Here is a 22,514-nt window from a genome sequence, read left to right as displayed (position 1 = left end):
TGCTACACAACAGCCCTGTTTTGTGACATGCGAAGGCCTCCTTTTGCATGGCCACCTTACTTGGATTCCTGCTCCCAAAGCTATCGAAATCTCGACACCAAATTCTGCAGTCCAAATAACTGCTTGCGTACATTACGGCAAAAGGCATTGCTATTGCTGGTTTTGCATAATACAATCGGCTTCTGAGAATCTGGGTTATTTTGGGCAAGGCAGAATATGGATTAGAGGAAAGCATGAAGAGTGAGAGCAGACAGGTATTGCTTTATCTGTATACTAGGAATAAGGCCCGTTGTGAGGGAAAATACAGCGGGCTTTAGAAAGAGGCTCTGGTCTGGGTGAATGCCCCCCCCTTGCTGTCTTTCCATCCACCCACCCAAGTGAAAGCATTCACTCCCCCCCATCCTTGGCTCAGCCAAAGGGAGGATAGGTGAGTCACCCCCATTACGGTTAGGCTTTTATATCTATAGGATTTATACTTTGATTTTCTTACTAATGGGCAGGGCTTTTTTGGTAGAAAAAGCCCTGCAGGAACTTATTTGCATATTAGGCCAAAAACCCTGACACCATGCCAGCCGGAACTGCATTCCTGTGCATTCCTGCTCAAAAAAAAAAAGCCCTGCTAATAGAAACCCAAAGTGGCTTACTGCTTTGGGGGGGTTTTTTAGCCAGTCGGTAAGTACCTTTATTGGTATAAATTACCACTTTGTTTTCCCAACAAAAGAAGATGATGATATTGGATTTATATTCCACCCTATACTCTGAATCTCAGAGTCTCAGAGCGGTCACAATCTCTTTTACCTTCCCCCCCACAACAACAGACACCCTGTGAGGTGGGTGGGGCTGAGAGAGCTCTTGCAGCAACTGCCTTTTCAAGGACAACTCCTACAAGAGCTATGGCTGACCCAAAGCCATTCCAGTAGGTGCAAGTGGAGGAGTGGGGAATCAAACCCGATTCTCTGGGATAAGAGTCTGCGCACTTAACCACTACACCAAACTGGCTCTACAGCGACTCTGAGAGGCAGGCTAGGCAGAGAAAACATGTGACTGGTCCATGTTATCCACAAATTCCCATGCCAAAATGGGGTTTTGAACCTGGGGCCCCAGACCTTCTAGATTCTTAGTCTGATCCTCTAACCACTATACCAGCTAGAGCAATATGTCCATTATAAAATGTGAAACGGCTGCCCAGTTATGACCACAGAAGTTCACTGGGATTTTCAGCTTAATTTATTTCACAGGATTGTTGTTGTAGTGAAGATAAAATGGAGGAGAGCAGAAGGTTGCTTCTAGCTGCCTTGGGTCTCGATGGGGGAGAAAAGCGAGGTATAATTACCAAAATAAATAAAAGATGGTCTGCCAAGTAGTTCTGCCGAGTTTCCATCAGAGTCTGGAGGAGGGAGGGAGGGAGAGAGTGCAGAATTTTTTTTAAAAAAATTGTAAATGTTTTAGACAGAGAAAGAGAAGCCAAGAGACAAGTAGGCTTAAACAACTTGGAAGTGCAGGTCTGAAAGAATTCCCTTTGGAGATCTGACATAGGCTAGTGGATTTCTCTCTCTCTTTCTCTGATTAATTAATGACTCAATTTGTTTTTAATCATATGCTTTGGCCTGTGCATGTCAATGCACAGAGGGGACCAAAGACAGAGTAAAATGGAGGAAAGAGAGGAGAAAGATGGAGGTGGAGAAACATTCAAACTCTGTTGGAAGTGGAGGACTTTGTGCTGACTCCTGTCTCAGACTTGACAGATGACACTAAAGAGTTTAGGCAGACAGAGAGGTCAGGACACACAGAGCATCCTTGCCTTGCTCTCTGATCCTTTCCTTTGAAGTAGGATGCTACTTGTAAGGGCAATTTCCTATGCTTCTGCTCTCCCACACCTCTCTTCTCTCTCACATGCACACAAAGGCGCGTGATCTCTCCATCTTGCACCTTGGAGGCTGGACATACAGCCAGCATCTAATACTATCTAGTTAGCGAGAAAAGGTAATGTATCCCTGTCTCATACCTGAACTCTCCTGCATGTATTTCCTTTAATAAAAGTTGCTTATTAGTTTTAGAACTAATTGCTGACTCTGGCTGCGATCACACATGCTAAATGATGCACTTTCAATCCATTTTCAATGCACTTTCCAACTGGGATTTACCAGTTCACACAGTAAAATCCAGCAGGAAAGTGCACTTAAAATAGATTGAAAGTGCATTATTTAGTGTGTGTGATTGCAGCCTCTGTGTAACTTTGTAAATCTGTTGCCACACCTAGCCTCAGCTCTGCTGCGTTAAATCCTTGAGGACTCTGATAGTTCTTTGTGGTTCCCTGGCAGTACCAAGTCCAGAGAATCCAACACAAACTACCCCTTGTGTCCCCCCCCAAAAAAAACCTCTTTCCGAACTGAAAGAGAAGCAGAGAATGTACCAGGTGCCAAAAGGCCAAGCTTAGGTTTGTCAGCCTCCAACTGGTAGCTGGAGATCTCCTGGGATTATAAGTGACCTCCTGGTGACAAGCCCACCTGGAGAAAATGGCCGCTTTGGAAGGTGGACTCTATGCCATACCCCCTACTGAAGTCCCTTCCTCCCCAAACCCCACCCTCCTCAGGCTCCAACCCCCAAATCACCAAGAATTTTTCAACCCAGAGCTTGCAGTCCCTTATCAAGCTGCATTCTGCAACTGATACCCTCTTGTTCAGTTTAGATATAAGAAACACACAGGAAGAAAACTGCATTGAGCAATGACATACAGTAGGGCTTTTTTTTTTGTAGTAGAAAAGGCCCAGCAGGAACTCATTTGCATATTAGGACACACCCCCTGGTGTCACCGTTGTTTCACACAAGGCTTTTTGGTAGGAAAAGCCCAACAGAAACTCATTTGCATACTAGGCCACACCCCCTGACACCAAGCCAGCTGGGACTGCGTTCCTGTTCCAAAAAAGCCCTGGCATGCAGGAAGTAGGAGGAGGGTCCGACTGAAGGCCGCTTACAATTAAAAGCATCACAATATTAAAAATAAGTAACTAAAAACATTAAAAACAAGTCACCGGGGATAAACAGCATTAAATAATAATAATAATAATAATAATAATAATAATAATAATAATAATAATAATAATAATAATAATAATAATAATAATAATAATAATATTTTATTTTTATCCTGCCCTCCCCACCTCGGCAGGCTCAGGGCGGCTGACAACATTTCATAAAAACATACAATAATAATCAAAACAGTTAAATTTAACAATATAAAACATTGAACTTAACAATTTTAAAAACCAGTCAATACAATTGATGCAGTTAATAACTTCATCTGCCAGTACTGATGGAAATTGACGCTAGTTCTGCTAGTACCATAAGTCATACAATGTAAGCAGACTATTTAAAAGTCCGTAAGAACATAAGAAGAGTCCTGTTGGATCAGACCAGTGGTCCATCTAGTCCAGCATCCCATCTCACCCAGTGTCCAACCAGTTCCTCTGGAGGGCTGACAACAGGGCATAGAGGCCGAGGCCTTCCGCTGATGTTGCCTCCTGGCTGTGGGATTCAGGGGCTTAGCACCTCTGAGAATGAAGAGGTTCCCTTTAGTCACCATCCCCAGTAGCCATTGATAGATGAATCTATCTAATCCCCTTTTACAGCTGTCTGTGGCTGTTGCCATCACTACATCCTCTGTCAGAGAATTCCACCGTTTAATAATTCCCAGTGTAAAGTAGTATTTCCTGAAAATAAGATAAAATGTCTACTTAAAAGCCTAAGTAAAAGGACATGTTTTGGCCCAGCACCTTCAAGAAAGTAAAGTAAGCACCAGATGAGCCCCGAGGGGAAGGGCACTTCAGAGGGGAGGTGCCACCACAGAAAATGCCCTGTCTGCAGTCTGAAGGTGGGGGCACAGAGATCAAGGCTGGAGAGGCAACTCTTAACTGACAGGATGGATTGTCAACCAGGACAAAACAGGAGCGCACAGAGAATGGTAGCGATGGGAATTGCTGGCAGGCTGGTTTATAGGGAGAGGCCCTCTTCTGTTCTCAAAGAATCCTTCCAGAAAAGCTCATTCCTGTTCACATGCCCAACAGGCATGTTTATCAACCATCCGTGTGACAATCTGTATCTAATCTATAGGCAATCTCAGCAGATCTTTCTGGCTTCCCGCCTAGCAGCAGAATTGAGCAAGGGATGGGTGGTTCCCATCCCAGCTGAACACTCTGTTCCACAGCTCAGGAAATCAGATGGGAATTGGTCAACTCTTAAGAATAGCAGGCTGGGCTCCAGAGGTCAGGAACAGTGCTTAAAAATAGGAACTGTCAAGATATCAGTGCGTTTTTTGTTTAAAAAAAAAAAATTCTCCCGCCCTGCATTGCTGCGGGCTGGAGAACAAACCAAACTCTTGTAAAGTTCATTGTGAGCAGGCAGACCCAATTTGCTGACTTCCCTCTGTGCTGAGCTCATCCCAGGCCACTCAATTTCCCTTTCCTGCTCTGGGATCCCATTCGTTTCCAGATTTCTCAGCCACCCCACCCCTTCCCCCTGGTTCGGGTTTCCCAGTACTGCTTGGAGTGGGCTGGAGAACATGTGAGAACATCTTAAGAAACCTGGAAATCTGCTTGTGTTCTCTTTCTCTCTCTCTGGCTTGGAAACCCTTGCATGAAAAATTACCAGTTAAGCAAAACCCCATGTTTTGCACATGAAGCATCAATCAAAGGATTGGAACCCCTCCTGGGATGAGTGTCGCTTTAATTACATCTCTGGGAACTTTGATGTCATTGTTTAGTAACATTCTTCCCTGCTTGCAAAGGCAGAAAGGGCTTTAGGATTTTTTAAAGAGCACAAGCCCGGAGGGGGAGGGGAGGTGGTGTGGTATAACCTGATCTCATCAGCACTCAGAAGCTAAGCAGGGTCAGCCCCGGTAAGTACTTGGATGAGTGACCTCCTAGGAAGGCTCTACAGAGGAAGGCAATGGAAACCCCACTCTCTGCCTGTTATTTGAAAGTCTCTTGGTGGGGTCAACATAAGTCCCTTTTGACCTGATGGCACTTTAAACACAAACCAGGAGGCAATGTATTGGGCTGGAACTTTTGCAGCCTGCTCTTATTAGGTTTACTCAAAAACAAGTCCCATTTCATTCAGTGTTATTGACTCGCATTGTATGCCTATAGATTAGGTCGAGGATTCGCCTGGAAGGCCCAAAATACTGCAATGGGAGAAAAGTTGTAAACAGAACTCCTGGATCGCGTAAAATCCAGAACAAGAAAGAAAAACAGTGTAATACTTAAAAAAAAAATTAGGGCCAGTCAAAACAGCACAAAATATTGTGCAAGCTCTTGTGCTCATATGAACCCTTCATCAGGCAGATGTTGCAAGAATTTTAAAAAGTTAAGGAGAAAAATGTTAGACTCTCATATCAGCAGCAATTGCATAGGATAAGGGTTGTCAACCTCCAAGTGGCATCTGGATATGTCCAGCTATTACAAGTGATCTCCAGGTGACCAAGGTCAGTTCCCTGGACTTAATGGCTGCTTTGGAGGGTGGATTCTTTGGCATTATACCCTGTTGAGGTTCTTCCCCTCCCAAAACCCCTGCCCCCCCTTGGCTCTCACCTTATCTCCAGGTATTTCTCAACCCAGAGCCGGCATGTTGAGATGGAGATGGGCTCATTGACTTGTTTTTGTTAGGTTTTCTTTTAGCAGAGTAAATTAACTCAGCATAACACATCCATATTAGCTTTAAAAGAAAATTTTACTTACTAATGAGGAAGGGTAACTAGGAGGAGATTAAAAGAAACAAAAGAGAATAAATATCCTTTCTAACTGCTCTGATGTGCATCTTAACGCTAAAACTTCAAAAACTCATGCTGGGCCCATAACCTTTTGCTATGTTTCCTATTAGCAGAGTAAATAAACACAACAGAGGGACGGTGGCTCAGTGGTAGAGCATTTGCTTGGTAAGCAGAAGGTCCCAGGTTCAATCCCTGGCATCTCCAAAAAAGGGTCCAGGCAAATAGGTGTGAAAAACTTCAGCTTGAGACCCTGGAGAGCTGCTGCCAGTCTGAGAAGACAATACTGACTTTGATGCACCAAGGGTCTGATTCGGTATAAGGCAGCTTCATATGTTCATATGTTCAACAGTTTTAACTGCTGGAAGTGGTAGAGTCCAGCACTCAAATTCTGGGAAGAAGTAAACTGTGGAGGCAAATCTTGGTTGGGAAAACAAAGTCCAGCAAGATCCAAAGGTAGGAGGAAAGACAGCATGGTATAGCCTTATCTCATCAGATCTCAGAAGCTAAGTTGAGTTGATACTTGGATGGAAGGCCACCAAGGAAGACTCTGCAGAGGAAGACCATGGCAGACTACCTCTGTTTCTCCCTAGCCTTGAAAGCTCCTTGCTGGGCTCGCCATAAGTTGGCTGCAACTTGCAGGCACTTGCATGCATAGATCCAAACATCACTCAAAGCCCCATTCAAGATGCACAGTTCTCTTTGCAGACTGAGAATGCAACTTAAGTAGGCTTCAGTCCAGTCCCTCTGCCCAGATGCTCAACAGTCCGTGTTACACTACCTTGATGGCAGAAGAAAGAAAGGACAGAAATATCATGTATAAAATGCAGCACTCTGAAGATGCCACCTGGGAAAGGAGTAAGATCAGCAGGTACCCATGGCAGAGCATGGCAGAGCCAGTTTGGTGTAGTGGTTAAGTGTGCGGACTCTTATCTGGGAGAACCGGGTTTGATTCCCCACTCCTCCACTTGCACCTGCTGGCATGGCCTTGGGTCAGCCATAGCTCTTGCAGAGGTTGTCCTTGAAAGGGCAACTGCTGTGAGAGCCCTCTCCAGCCCCACCCACCTCACAGGGTGTCTGTTGTGGGGGAGGAAGATAAAGGAGATTGTGAGCCGCTCTGAGACTCTTCGGAGTGGAGGGCGGGATATAAATCCAATATCTTCTTCTTCTTCTTCCTCTGTTGTGGCTCCCACCTGGTGGAACAGCCTACCTATGAAAGTCAGGAAGGCTTCTGCACTCTGATCATTCTGCAGAATGTATATAATGGGATTGTTCAGGAGAAAATTCTTATAAAACAAAGGAGTAGGGGATCATGCTGCAGCCAATTTATGGTGACCCCATAGGGTTTTCAAGGCTAGAAACAAACAACGGTGGTCTGCCATTGCTGACTTCTGAAACCCTGGGGGGTTTTTTGTGTGGTCTCCCATCCAAATACTAAGCAGGACTGGCTCTGCTTAGTTTCTGAGACCAGACAAGATTGGGTAGCCTGAACCATATAGATCAGGGCTGGCCAACAGTAGCTCTCCAGATGTTTTTGCCTACAATTCCCATCAGCCCCATTGGCTGGGACTAATGGGAGTTGTAGGCAAAAATCATCTGGAGAACTACCGTTGGCCACCCCGATCTAGAAGGAATTGCTGTTTTTGCTGTCACATCACAGCTGACTTATGGTGACCCTCAGGGCTTTTTTTTGGTAGAAAAAGCCCAGCAGGAATTCATTTGCATATTAGGCCACACCCCCTGATATCGCCATTGTTTTGCGAGAGGGCTTTTTTGTAGAAAAAGCCCAGCAGAAACTTATTTGCATATTAGGTCACACCCTCTGACACCAAGCCAGCCAGAACTGTGTTCCTGTGCATTCCTACTCAAAAGGAAGCCCTGCCCCTATGGGGTTTTCAAGGCAAGAAATGTTCAGAGGTGATTTTGCCATTGCCTGCCTCTGCATAGTAACCCTGTACTTCCTTTGTGGTCTCCCTTCCAAATACTCACCAGGGCTGACCCTACTTAGCTTCTTCCAAGATCTGATGAGACTGGGCTAGCCTGAGCTATCCAAGTCAGAGTTCTAAAGGGACTAGGCATGTAATAAAACAACTGCTCAGGAGAGCATTTTTTTTGCAGAGGAAATAAGGCTGTAGCTTTGTTTTGTGCAAAAATCATAGGCAGTTCCTTTCCTTCTCCCTCTCATATTGCTTTGTTTACTGGACGTAGCATACTGGTTTTTTTTTTTCATTTAATTGTTTCTCTCACTGTGCAATCTTGTTTTTTATCATTTATTGCAAGGGTGGCCAACGGTAGCTCTCCAGATGTTTTTGCCTACAACTCCCATCAGCCTTAGCCAGCATGGCCAATGTCTGGGGCTGATGGGAGTTGTAGGCAAAAAACATCTGGAGAGCTACCGTTGGCCACCCCTGATTTATTGTATGCACTACACTGGTCTTGCTTACATTGTTTTATAATTCCATAATTCGCCTTGCAACTCAGAGAGAAATGAATTAAATAAGTGAAAATTCCCCAATGGCCAGGTTTGCAAACTCATTGCAAAGAGCATGGATTTGGGGCTGGCCACATAGAGGCACCAGCTCTGTCCTTCTTGCTCTCAAGCTGATGGAAAACAAACTTAAAGGATTTCCCTTCTGGTCCGTATCCAAAGCTAGCTGCTAAGTGTGCAGTCTTTGCATTTTGGTCTAAGAGAAACTAACCGCTTCCTCCATGTTCTCCAAGAAGGCTGCTTCACACATTACGGTTACGGAAGTATATACTTTGATTTGCCTAAAACTGTAAAGCAGGAGTCCCCAATGTGAGGCCCAAAGGCACCGTAGCACCTACCTGGAGTTGCCAGCCCCCAGGTCCTAGCAGGGTTTCCCCCACTTTCTGGGGCTTCAATCTGCCACCAGCCAGCCATCAGGGAAACCCCAACCAAAACATATGATGGTGTCACTTTCAGGTGACATCATGGTACTGGGAATGTTGCATGGTGACACTCTGGTTTCTGGGTGAACTCTATGGTTTTGAAGGCAAAAAACATAGTTTTGTCCAAAAACCAGGGCATTGCAAGTAGGTTTGCCAATCCCCAGGTCCCAGCAGGGGTTCTTCCGCTTTCCCAGGCTCCTTCCCGCCCCCAGTCAGCTGGCCGGCGGGAGGAAGCCCTGCCTCCAAAGCCACCATGTGACTTTCCCCCTCCAGAGGCTCCAGTCTCCTATTGGAAAGGCTTCCTCTTGGGATGGGGTGTCTGTGTTACTTGGAAGAAGTTGGCTGCAACTTGTGAGTAGAGAGGCCAATACCTCGCTTCAGAATCGCCAGAAATGGGGTGAGGTAGGGGGAGGGAAACATCTGCTGAGCACTTCAGGAAGCCTTTTCACTGGCTGTGCAGATTTTGTTGTTGTTGTTGTTGCAGTAGCTGCCACCACAACACAAGGTTCTTCACTGTGTGGCTGAAGGCAGCCATTTTGTTGCTGCAGTAGTAGCAGTTATCTTAGCAGTAGTATGTGCAAAAAGGATCTAGGGGTCTTAGTGGATCATACGCTGAACATGAGTCAACAGTGTGATGCGGTGGCTAAAAAGGCAAATGCAATTTTGGACTGTATCAACAGAAATATAGTGTCCAGATCTCGTGATGTGATGGTATCGCTTTACTCTGCTCTGGTAAGACCTTACCTGGAGTATTGTGTTCACTTTTGGGCACCACATTTAAGAAGGATATAGACAAGCTGGAATGGGTGCAGAGGAGGGTGACAAAGATGGTGAGGGTCTGGAGACTGAGTCCTATGAGGAAAGGTTGAAGGAGCTGGGGATGTTTAGCCTGGAGAGGAGGCAGCTAAGGGGTGATATGATCACCAAGTACTTGAAGGGCTGTCATATAGAGGATGGTGTGGAATTGTTTTCTGTGGCCCTGGAAGGTAGGATCAGAACCAATGGGTTGAAATTAAATCAAAAGAGTTTCCGGCTCAACAGCAATGAAGATCCTGTGAATTTAGGGGGAGGTGTTTGTGAGTTTCCTGCGCTGTGCAGGGGGTTGGACTAGATAACCCTAGAGGTCCCTTCCAAGTCTATGATTCTATGACCTGCCACACTGTCAGAATTCCAAAGGTTCCCACAGGCTCAGAAAGGCTGGGGATCCCAGCTGTAAAGCATGATTGTGACATGCAGAAAACCTTTGCACCATGATAGCCACACTGGCCAGGGAGGCTGGATTGGCTACACTCCCTGTTGCATGGATGCCCAGTAAATTGTCCCTACATTGACATTTGGCAATATATATATATTTATGTTCAGTACAATCCTAGGCACTGTTCCTCTTGTCAAAATCTGTTTTCAGTGAATTTCACCTGGAGCAACACTATCCAGGACTGCAATGTTAGGATTGCTAATCCCCAGGTGGGGGCAGGGGATCCCCCAGTTTGGAAGCCCTCTCCCCGTTTCAGGGTCACCAGAAAGCTGGGGGGGGAGGAAAACATCTGCTGGGCATTCCATTATTCCCTATGGAGACCGATTCCCATAGGGTATAATGAAGAATTGATCCACAGGTATCTGCGACTCTGGAGGGGCTGTTTTTTGAGGTATGGGCACCAAATTTGCAGCATAGCATCCAATGCATCCAATGCCACTCCTCAAAGCTCCTGCCAAGCTTTGAAAGGATTGGGCCAGGGGGTCCAATTCTATGAGTCCCAAAAGAAGGTGCAGCCTATCCTTCATTATTTCCAATGGAGGGAAGCCATTTAAAAGGTGGGTGGTCCCTTTCAATGTGATGGCCAGAACGCCCTCTGGAGTTCACTTCTGCTTGTCACACCCTTGCTCCTGGCTCCACCGCCATTGTCTCCTGGTAGGGTGGCCAGACCGTCCCGGTCTCCCGGGACATTCCCGGTTCTGGCCACCCAATCCCGGCTCCCGGGCTGCCTATACTGGGACCATTAAAGGTCCCGGTTTAGCCAGCCTCGGAGGCGGTGGGCCGCGGGCGCGGGCGGGGAAGGCGGCGAGTGAGGGAGGGAGCGTCCCTGCGCCTGCGCAGGGACGCTCCCTCCCTCACTCGCCGCCTTCCCCGCCCGCGCGCGGGGCCGGCAGCGGTGGCGGAGGCCTCTCCGCGGCCTCCGCTGGTCGCTGGAAGCCCTCCAGAGTCTCTGGAGGGCCTCCAGGGACCAGCGGAGGCCGCGGAGAGGCCGCGGAGCAGCCGGCGCTGGTCCCGGAAGGCCTTCCAGAGACTCTGGAGGGCCTTCCGGGACCAGCGCCGACCAGCGAAGGCCTCCCCGCGGCCTCCACTGGTCCCTGGAGGCCCTCCAGAGTCTCTGGAGGGCCTCCAGGGACCAGCGGAGGCCGCTGGGACGCCGCGGAGCACCCGGCGCTGGTCCCGGAAGGCCTTCCAGAGCCTCTGGAAGGCCTTCCGGGACCAGCGCCGACCAGCGAAGGCCTCCCCGCGGCCTCCGCTGGTCCCTGGAGGCCCTCCAGAGTCTCTGGAGGGCCTCCAGGGACCAGCGGAGGCCGCGGGGACGCCGCGGAGCACCCGGCGCTGGTCCCGGAAGGCCTTCCAGAGCCTCTGGAAGGCTTTCCGGGACCAGCGCCGACCAGCGAAGGCCTCCCCGCGGCCTCCGCTGGTCCCTGGAGGCCCTCCAGAGTCTCCAGAGGGCCTCCAGGGACCAGTGGAGGCCGCGGGGACGCCGCGGAGCACCCGGCGCTGGTCCCGGAAGGCCTTCCAGAGCCTCTGGAAGGCCTTCCGGGACCAGCGCCGACCAGTTGAGAAAGTGCCTTATCCCATATACTGATGAAGTAAATACAGGATCTGAGAACAAAATTGCACCAGAAGACACAAACACAAAGCTCCCTTACACTGAATCAGTGCTTGGGTCCACCAAAGTCAGTATTATCTACTCCAGTCACAAACACAAAGCTCCCTTACACTGAATCAGTGCTTGGGTCCACCAAAGTCATTATTGTCACATAAGAACATAAGAGAAGCCCTGTTGGATCAGGCCAGTGGCCCATCCAGTCCAACACTCTGCGTCACATAAGAACATAAGAGAAGCCCTGTTGCATCAGGCCAGTGGCCCCTCCAGTCCAACACTCTGTGTAACATAAGAATATAAGAGAAGCCCTGTTGCATCAGGCCAGTGGCCCCTCCAGTCCAACACTCTGTGCCACATAAAAATATAAGAGAAGCCCTGTTGCATCAGACCAATGGCCCCTCCAGTCCAACACTCTGTGCCACATAAAAATATAAGAGAAGCCCTGTTGCATCAGACCAATGGCTCATCCACTCCACCACTCTGGTCACATAAGAACATAAGAGAAGCCCTGTTAGATCAGGCCAGTGGCCCCTCCAGTCCAACACTCTGTGTCACATAAGAACATAAGAGAAGCCCTGTTACATCAGGCCAGTGGCCCCTCCAGTCCAACACTCTGTGCCACATAAAAATATAAGAGAAGCCCTGTTGCATCAGACCAATGGCTCATCCACTCCACCACTCTGGTCACATAAGAACATAAGAGAAGCCCTGTTAGATCAGGCCAGTGGCCCCTCCAGTCCAACACTCTGTGTCACATAAGAACATAAGAGAAGCCCTGTTGGATCAGGCCAGTGGCCCCTCCAGTCCAACACTCTGTGCCACATAAAAATATAAGAGAAGCCCTGTTGCATCAGACCAATGGCTCATCCACTCCACCACTCTGGTCACATAAGAACATAAGAGAAGCCCTGTTAGATCAGGCCAGTGGCCCCTCCAGTCCAACACTCTGTGTCACATAAGAAGGTGGCGCAGATAGAGCCAACAGAGCAAACAGGACAAAATAAATAGGCTGCATTATGCAGCACAGTTGAGAAAGTGCCTTATCCCATATACTGATGAAGTATATACAGGATTTCAGAACAAAATTGTTTCCGGCGGTGATATTTGGGGGATTTTTGGGGATGTCACAGGAAGTGCTGTGAAGTCACTTCCTGTTTCCGGCAGTGGCATTTGGGGGAAATGATGTCATTTGGGGGAAATGATGTCACAGGAAGTGATGTCACTTCCCATTTCCGACAGGTGACGCGGGGAAATGATGTCACAGGAAGTGATGTCACTTCCTGTTTCCTGTGGTGGCATGACGTCACCGGAAGTGCCGTCACCGGAAGTGACATCACCGGAAGTGACGCCACTTCCTGTTTCCGGCGGCGGGCGCGCTCTGCGCGCGCGCACCCCTACCTTCCCCCCCCCAACGTGTCCCTGGCTGGCCTTCAGACATTATGGTCACCCTATCTCCTGGCGCCACCTCCAAAGTCCCCACGTATTTCTTGAATTGGACTTGGCAACCCAACAAATAGGTACCATTAATGAAATAAACCTACAGAGTAGTAAGTGGGTCATTGGTGCAGGAAGCAGGTCATTTTGACATAACAATATTTGGCATTTTATTGCATTCAAGGAGGTTTTCATTTGGCATCGTTATTTGGATGATGGGCTTTCTGATAAAATCAAGATTTATTTTACCCATGAGAAGGGGAGGGGGGTTGAAGGTTCAGTGGAAAAGCCTCTGCTTGGCATGCAAAAGGTCCCAGGTTCAATCCCTGGCATCCCCAGTTAAAAAGACCAGGAAGTAGGTGATGTGAAAGACCTCCACCTTAGATGGGAGACTCTGGAGCGTCACTGCTGGTCTTAGTAGACAGTACTGCTCTTGATCAACCAGTGATCTGATTCAGTACAAGGCAGCTGTGTGTGTTTATGACCCGTCTGTGTGTGCGCGCTTGCACCAGTGCCAGATTAAACCCCGTGGAGGCTTCTAGGCAGTCAAAATCTTGGGGGGCCCCTCACAAATTATTTCCAAGGCAGAGCACACAGCCCACTGCAGCCTGCAGGCATTTTCCCAAAAGCCCCTTTACAAAGCTGCAGGGGAGAGACAGAGAGAGGTTGACTTGGCGATGCCATCAGCAGCAGCCGCACCAGGCAAGTTGGGCAAAGAGCGGCTCAGTTGCTGGTTGCATGTGCAGGCTGAGAGGGCTGCATGCAGGGGGGAAACTGGGGGAGGAGCTGGCCCAGGGCCCCTAAACGCATGGGGGCCCATAGGCCATTGCCTACTTGGCCTAATTGTTAATCCGACCCTGGCTCACACACATGCACCTGGCAACCTCTAGTGACTGACCCCCACTGGAGGCATTGAGGATATTCAGAGAGGTGGCTTTATTTATTTATTATTACATTAAGCTTATATCCCGCCCTCTCTGCAAGCGGACTCAGGGCAGCTCACAACATTTATAAAGCCTGCCCTGGCCTCTGTTATTTCAAGGTCTCGCATCCAAATAAGAGCCCCGTGGTGCAGAGAGTATTAAAGCTGCAGTACTGCAGTCCTAAGCTCTGCTCACAACCTGAGTTCGATCCCCGGAAGTAGCTGGGTTTTCAGGTAGCCGGCTCGAGGTTGACTCAGCCTCCCACCCTTCTGAGGCTGGTAAAATGAGTACCCAGCTTGCTGAGAGGGAAGTGTAGATGACTGGGGAAGGCAATGGCAAAGCACCCTGTAAAAAGTCTGCCGTGAAAACATTGTGAAAGCAACGTCACCTCAGAGTCAGAAATGACTGGTGCTTGCACAGGGGACCTTTCCTTTCCATTCAAATATCTGCCAGAGTGGATTCTGCTTAGCTTCCAAGTTCTGATGAGATCGGGCTTGCCTGGGCTATCCCAATCAGTCTTTTATGTTTATGACCAGTCACATAAATATCCTGAAAGGTGATAAGACAGTTAATTCCAAGTCATAATTTCCAAAATATGGGTTGAACCAGAAGAGACTGAGATGGGTCAGAGCATCTAAATGACCACTCAACACAGGGCTGCAGTCTGAAGCCCATTTCCTGAATTCCTATTGTGAAGTATCCTAGCTTATTTTCAGTGGTGGAATTCTAGCAGGAGCTCCTTTGCATATTAGGCCACACCCCCTGATGTAGCCAATCCTCCAAGAGCTTACAAGGCTCTTTTTTGTAAGCTCTTGGAGGACTGGCTACATCAGGGGGTGTGGCCTAATATGCAAAGGAGCTCCTGCTAGAATTCCACCGCTGCTTATTTCACTTATGAAGCTTGAAAGGGAAGCCTGTCACTTGCATGCTGCTGCCCAGTTGCTCTTTGGGAAGTGATGCTGAATACACATTCACACGTGAAATTACCCTAGAATGAATCAGACAATTTATCCTTCAAAGCTGGGACTGACTACTCAGACTGCCAGCAGTTCTGCAGCATCTCAGGCAGAGGTCTCAGGGCTTTTTCTTTTTTGGAGCAGGAGCTCCTTTGCATATTAGGCCACATACTCCTCATGTAGCCAATCCTCCTGGAGCTTACAGTAAGCCCTGTACTAAGAGCCCTTGAAGCTCCAGGAGGATGAGCTACATCAGGGGTGTGTGGCCTAATATGCAAAGGAGTTCCTGCTACAAACAAAGCCTTGCATCTCATCACCTATTGCTATATCCTTTCAAACTGCAGATGCCAGGGATTGAACCTGGGACCTTCTGCATGCCAAGTAGATGCTCTGCTACTGAACCACAGCGGCTTCCCACCCTGTCCCCCCCCCCCCTTTAGAGTTCTAGATGACAAGCACAAAGGTTTATCTGACAAGCTCCAGACAGCTGCAAACTGTATATGTTTTAGGGCTCTTTTTCTAGCAGGAGCTCCTCTGCATATTAGGCCATGCCCCCCTGATGTAGCCAATCCTCCAAAAGCTTAGAGGGCTCTCAGTACAGGGTCTACTGTAAGCTCCAGGAGGATTGGCTACATCAGGGGGCATGGCCTAATATGCAGAGGAGCTCCAGCTAGAAAAAGAGCCCTAAAACATACAGTTTGCAGCTGCTAGAAAAAGAGCCCTGTAATTGTTAATGGGCTGGCCCTAGATTGTCTGGCACCCTAGGCGAGGCTAACTTCTGGAAACCACACACCCCGCCCCACACTGATTACATCACTGAGTCACATAGGGACACCCAACCCAATTAAATCAAAAGAGTTTCCAGCTCAACATTAGGATGAACTTCCTGACCGTTAGAGCGGTTCCTCAGTGGAACACGCTTCCTCGGGAGGTGGTGGGCTCTCCTTCCTTGGAGGTTTTAGACAGAGGCATCTGACAGCAATGACAGCAATGAAGATCCTGGGAATTTAGGGGGAGGTGTTTGTGAGTTTCCTGCATTGTGCAGGGGGTTGGACTAGATGATCCTGGAGATCCCTTCCAACTCTATGATTCTATGATACTAATCCAGCGCCCCCAGAAGGCCAGCATCCTAGGCAATCGCCTAGTTTGCCTAGTGGCAGGGGCAGCCCTGTGTGTTAAAGCGCAGGAATGCGCAGGAATGGGTCAGGCTACCTGCCTGGTCTGCATCCTTTGACTCCTGCGTCATCTGATTCCTGACTTTTCATTCAACCTCTGGGGAAGGCCTGTAAGAACAGAGCAGCTGCTGCCTTGCAACAGATGATCCTATCTGTGTGGTCTGTTTGGCTGAGGAGTTCTGGCACATTCCCTCTGCTCTGAGTGACAGCTCATGTTTTTGTGGTCACAAGGGCCAGGCCTGGTGGTCTGGAGAAGAGCTGGGAAGTGGGCAGGCAGATATGGGGGCAAGGGAGGGACAGAGAGCGCTTGCTCCTTGCCCAGCTGTTAGAATCTGGAGAGCAGGGACAGTTCCATGTTTTGGAGGGCCCTGGAGAGATTGCCATGCCCAGGGACCCCTTCTCCACCTTTTCTGCCCCGCCCCCTCAGCATTTTGTACCACCTCAGCTTCAATCAAGCTGATTGCAATATGCATTGTACTTCTGCATCCTTTACAAGCACATTTTACAACCCCCCTCCCACCTTCTGACTGGGATAAAAAGGCACCGAGGTCTTCGTTCCTACTTATGTCTGGTGCAGGAAGATTTGACTCTGGAAAGCTTACACCTTAGGGCCAGGGATCACCAGCAAGTTGTTATCAGTAGAGCGCAAAGCTCTCTTGGGGACATACCGGAGGAGACGGTTCTGCAGATACCTTGGTCCCAAACTGCTTAAGGTCTTAAAGGTCAATACCAAAACCTTGAGCTTGACTTGACATTCCACTGGAAACCAGTGTAGCTGGCGCAGTAATGGTTGAATATGTGCTTTCCATGACATTCCCCTCAGAACTTGCACCCCACATTCTGGACCAGAGTACTTAGACTTAGGATCGGGGAGACCTGGGTTCGAATCCCCACTCTGCCATGGCAGCTTGCTTGAGCCAGTCTTTTGCTCTCAGCCTAACCTACCTCACAGCATTGTTGTGAGGATAAAATGGAGGAGAGATCAATGTTAGCTGAGAAAAGTGGAGTGGGAATGAAGTGTAAAACACTGAAATGTCATAAAAATAATAAGGCAGTGTGGTGTGGTAGTTAGAGTGATCAAGTACTATCAGGGGTGGAATTCTAGCAGGAGCGCCTTTGCATATTAGGTCACACACCCCTGATATAGCCAATCCTCCAAGAGCTTACAAAAAAGAGCCTTGTAAGCTCTTGGAGGATTGGCTACATCAGGAATATGTGGCCTAATATGCAAAGGAGCTGCTGCTAGAATTCCACCCCTGAGTACTGCAGAGGAGACACAGGTTCAGATCTCTGCTTCGCTATCAAGCTTATCAGGTGATCTCGGGCATCATTTGCTCTCCGGGTTGTCGTGAGGCTGAAATCGGGGGACAACTTAACGCTGCTGCTCTGAGCTCTTTAGAGGAAGGGCAAGACAAAAATGAAATAAATCAATCTAGTATATAAATAATAACGATTGGGCAGGACAGCTGCCTTCAGGAGAAGGCGGATCAAGCTGAGAACCAGACACAAGTCAAGATCTGCCATCTCATTTCCTGTTTACACAGCATTTTCAGCTCTTCTGGAAAGCTGCTTCCAGGATTTCCCCTGGGGCAGAAAGGCTATTCCCACTTGGGGGAGGAGGTACTTAAAATAAAATCCCACCCCACCTCCAACTCAACAAACCTTTAAAGCAAGAAAAGCAGAAGAGTCTGGCAGTCTGCATCCTTCCAAAATCTCCCCATGTAGGACCTCACATCCCCTCTGCATTCAGCAGAAACGATCACTCTACTACCAAGAGCATCATCACCCAAATCCCGTCTGTGTTTGGGTGGGATGTGACGAGTCAACCCATCTGAACAGCTTCTCTGTCTAGTTGTTATTCATCTCCTGAGTATACTGGATTTATAAATCTCCGCAGTGACTAACGGGGAATCAAAGATGCAAATTTAAACAAGCCATTAAATAGAATGACGGATGTTCTATGATGGCCGGCCCAATAAAGATAACAACATATGATAGATCCGGATGGGCAGCTGTGTTGGTCTGAAGAAGCAGAACAGATTTTGAGCCCAGGGGCACCTTGAAGACCAACAAAAGTTTATTCAAGGTATGGGCTTTCGTTCTTCGGATATATAGAAATGGAAGCTAACATTTCATGTATATAGACAGATGACTCTACATCTAAAAAAAAGGTAAAGGTAGTCTCCTGTGCAAGCGCCAGTTGTTTCTGACTCTGGGGTGACGTCATATCACGATGTTTTCACAGCAGACTTTTTACGGGGTGGTTTGCCATTGCCTTCCCCAGTCATCTACACTTTCCCCACAACAAGCTGGGGACTCATTTTACCGTCCTTGGAAGGATGGAAGGCTGACTCAATCTTGAACCCAGCTTCCGCCGGGATCGAACTCAAGTCATGAGCAGAGCTCTGGACTGCAGTACTGCAGCTTTAACACTCTGAGCCATGGGGCTCCTTGACTCTACATAGGCGAACAGCAAATTTAGTCTTCATCTATGTCAAAACACCCTCATTAAGCTAATTTGCTCTTCAGCTATGTAGAGGCATCCGCCTATATATATATATGAAATGTTAGCTTCCATTTTAATGTATCCAAAGTATGCATGTACAAGGGTGGCAAAACTTGCTTAATGTAAGAGCCACATAGAATAAATGTTAAATGTTTGAAAGCCACACAGGGGTCGTTTTGCAGAAAAATAGGTGGTGGAGTTCATCCAGGGATTGTTATGCAGCTGCAATACTATTCAATGGACAAGGAGGTGGAACTCTCAGAAGGAGGAGGTGGAACTCTCAGAAAGGTTCAAGAGCTGTGCTCCTGTGAGCTCCCTCTGAAACTGAGGCCTGGAGCCACAAGACACGAACGTCTGATGTTTGAGAGCCGCAAGATGGATGGAATGATGGAAGGAAAGAAGGAAGGAAAATAGGTGAGGGAGGAGAGAGGGAGAGGTGGAAAGAAAGCAACTTTAACTTTAAATGCCTTCTCCAAGCTGCCGGCTGGTTTGGCTTGGTGAAGGAATTTAAAGAGATGAATGACTTCTCCAAGTTGGCTGACAAGCAGTGGGGGCTTCAAGAGCCACACAATATGTGTGAAAAAGCCACATGTGGCTCCCGAGCCACAGTTCGGCCACCCCTGATTTAGGGCTTTAAAGCATAAGCCTATGCAGAGTTACTTGAGTTTAAGCCCACAATGATCTGAGATTGAAGTAACTGCACAGCCTTAAGACAGGAAAGCAAAGTGAAGTAGTGTTCTTTTTTTATGGATGGGGCTTTTAAAACTAGCCTTTCGAAGGGCCAGCTATGTCAATTTCACTTGACAAGGGACAGGAGCCCCTTGGCAAACCTGTAGGAGAGCCTCACGTGAAACTGACAAGCATGTAACAGCCTTGCTTACAAGAACCTGACAAGCAGTGCTTCTTCCCAAATCACTTTTAAAAAATCACAAAGAGCTGTTTCTTAAGCAGCATGTCAGGAAATGGTCCAGAGGAGCTGAGATGGCATTCAGCCACCCAGCTTTCCCCCATCTGGGCTTTTAAGAGCTGCGTCACTTAAAAGCAAATGACAGCTGAGGTTCTCAAGCCCCTAAGCACGGAAAGCAAGATCCACGGGACAAACTCCGCCTCGACCTCCGGAACGATTTTCTTAAAAGGTCTTTATAGTCTTAGGGGAGGGGAGGCAAGGGGAAAAAAACCAAGTGAATTGTCTTTCTTTTTTTTTAGGAGGAGGAAAGCAATCTTTCCTGATGCTCCAGAAGTGTAGCTATTTTTTGCAACCCAAGTTTTCTCTGGCATCTTGAGAACTAACAAATTCATTTCAAATATGGGATTCTGGCCATTTGTTTTTTTAAACATATATATATATTTAAATTTATGCCACACATTATGCTAACTAACTCATACAATAATTTAACTTTTGAAAGATTATGTATAGTGTTTGACGAGTACAAGATCGACAAATATGAAATATTAATGTAATTATTTTGCAAAGGTTGTATTAAATTGTTACCATAAATGTAATACATTTATTGGATTTTGGCCATTTGGTCAGATTCATGAAATGACCCTAGAGATCCAAAAACATTCAGCAACTTGCCAAACACCCATGAGCCCCTTTTCCCCTGGCTTCCCCCATAGTTGGTTTGAACACCTACCCGTTCGCTACTTGCCACTCGAGTGCTCTGTGTCCTTCCCAGCACTTTCCGCAAAGTTTCCATTGTGTTTCTTGGCTTCATGGTCATGGGCAACTGCGTATCAATCCCCCTTTGCAACTCAGACCCTCAGTGAGGCTAGACGGCATGCCAAAAGAGTTGAGTGACGCACCACGAAAGTGTGAGTCTGTGCAAAGCCAGGCAGCAAAGGGCTGTGGTGGATCTGGCTTCTCCAAACTGGCCCGAGAGGGTGCCGTTGAGGCAGAAGGATGTCGAAGCTGGAAACAATGAGGCAAGAGCCAGGCAGGGCTGGGAGACTGAAGCAGGCAGGCCTGTTTCCTGATACACAATAGCCTCCTTCCCTTTGCACAGAAGTAATGGAAAAGGATGCACCAGGAAGGAGGGACAGCCGGAGCTGGCAGAGAAACAGAGCAACCCGGATCTAACCTTTTAAAGGTTAGACTCACGCATTGTCAGCAGGTCTTGAGATCCATTGTTTAGAAAGAGTTTGGCAGGGCCTGGAATGCACAATTTGGCAGGTGCATAAAGAACTTTCCCCAGTTGAACCGAACAAGATCCAGTTAGATTTGGGTCCAGTAGAACCTTACAAACTAACAAGACTTTTAGGGTACCCCTGACCTGGACACCCCAGGCAAGCCCAATCTTGTCAGATCTCAGAAGCTAAGCAGGGGCAACTTTGGCAAGTACTTGGATGGGAGACCTCCAAGGAATACTAGAGCTGGGAGGTGCGAGCAGGCTTTATTCAGCCACCTCTCTGAATATCCTCCAGGCCTCCAGTAGGGGTCAGTCACCAGAGGTCGCCATGACTTCCAGGGGCACACACACACACTCATGCACACACATCTACATAAAAATACAAGCTTTTGAGAGTCCCTTCATGCTCTGTTGTGGCTAACGAAGGCAGCCGTGACTCTTGAAGCTTACACCTTGAAACTTTTGTTGATCTCTAAGGTGCTGCTGAACTTGAACCCAAGGCCTTTTCCAAACTCCCTTTGTACTCTGTCTTAGTAACTAGACTTTAATGAGTTCTTCCCCCTGTCATTTCAGACAGACCCATTTTAGTAACTGGCTGCTAGCAGAATTTATTTGCCCGTTCATACAAACTCGATTGCATCAGGTTAGCAAAGCTTTCTTCCATTTTCTACCCTTCTGTTGCACTTCTGAATCACTGTGGTGTGCCGTTGAAAATTTCCATAGCACTTCCTTACAATGCTGCTTCCCCCCCCACACACACACTTTTTTCTCTGTGCGATCTCCCTCAGACTTTTTTCATAACATTCTAAGTTGAGCTCTATAGCCCTAAACTGATATAGCACTTCTTGAGAGACAGTTTGGTGTAGTGGTTAAGTGCATGGACTCTTCTCTGGGAGAACCGGGTTTGATTCCCCACTCCTCCACTTGTAGCTGCTGGAATGGCCTTAGGTCAGTCATAGCTCTCGCAGGAGTTGTCCTTGAAAGGGCAGCTTCTGTAAAAGCTCTTTCAGCCCCACAGGGTGTCTGTTGTGGGGGGAGAAGATAAAGGAGATTGTAAGCTGCTCAGAGTCTCTGATTCAGAAAGAAGGAAGGGGTATAAATTTGCAATTCTTCTTCTTCTGTGGTCTATTGGCATCACTGAAATACCTTGACAGAGGTGCTATATTGGTTTAGTGCTATAGCGCTCAATTTAGAATGTTCCCCAAAAAGTCTGATGGAGATTGTGCGGTGAAAAAAGGGGGTGGGGGAGTGGCAGTGTTTGAAATGACCACAGCGCTTCAGAGATGGCTCATCAATGGAAGGAACTTTGCTGTATGAAACCCCCGTCCCTGTATCCCTTTACTCAAAACTGGGTCAGCAACCAATAATATCTGGCTTTGAAGGGTAATGTGAAAAGGGCCTTACTAATCTAAAGCAGACCAACAAGCTGTTGTTGTTGTTAACTTTGTCTGTGGTGGTGATGGTGGAAAGTACCACCAACTTGCAGCCAACTTGAAGGCAAGAAGGGAACATTGCCTGCCTCTGCGTAGCAACCTCGGACTTCCTTAGTGGTTTCCCATTCACATACTAACCAAGGCCGACTCTGCTTAGCGTCCAAGTTCTGACAAGATCGGGCTATCCAGGTCAAGGCATTTGTCTTCCCAGTGGGGACCCAAAGTACCTTATGACATTGTCCCCTTTGGTGTAGTGGTTAAGTGTGCAGACTCTCAACTGGGAGAACTGGGTTTGATTCCCCTCTGCTCCACTTACACTTGCTGGAATGGCCTGGGGTTAGCCATAGCGATTGCAGGAGTTGTCCTTGAAAGGGCAGCTGCTGTGAGAGCCCTCTTAGTCCCACCCACCTCACAGGGTGTCTG

The 22,514-nt window shown here is 47.8% G+C and overlaps 1 protein-coding gene across 2 annotated transcripts in view; it reads right to left on the bottom strand.

The window, feature by feature from the left end:
• Positions 1-22,514, bottom strand: part of TNS2 (tensin 2) — a 175,557-nt gene that overhangs the window by 110,531 nt on the left and 42,512 nt on the right. The window contains exon 1 of one of the 2 annotated variants that reach the window (XM_060252421.1): positions 20,167-20,444. The exons of the other annotated variant lie outside the window; for it this stretch is intronic. Within the exon in view, the coding sequence (XP_060108404.1) occupies positions 20,167-20,253 (87 nt within the window). The 5' untranslated portion in view covers positions 20,254-20,444. Of the gene's footprint in view, positions 1-20,166; positions 20,445-22,514 lie in introns of those variants that run through there. 2 annotated transcript variants of the gene reach the window in all.

Source organism: Heteronotia binoei, chromosome 13 (assembly GCF_032191835.1).
Source record: "Heteronotia binoei isolate CCM8104 ecotype False Entrance Well chromosome 13, APGP_CSIRO_Hbin_v1, whole genome shotgun sequence".
In the NCBI taxonomy this organism is placed as follows: domain Eukaryota; kingdom Metazoa; phylum Chordata; class Lepidosauria; order Squamata; family Gekkonidae; genus Heteronotia; species Heteronotia binoei.
Note: the sequence above shows the minus strand (reverse complement) of the source record. Positions and strands in the feature narration are given on the sequence as shown.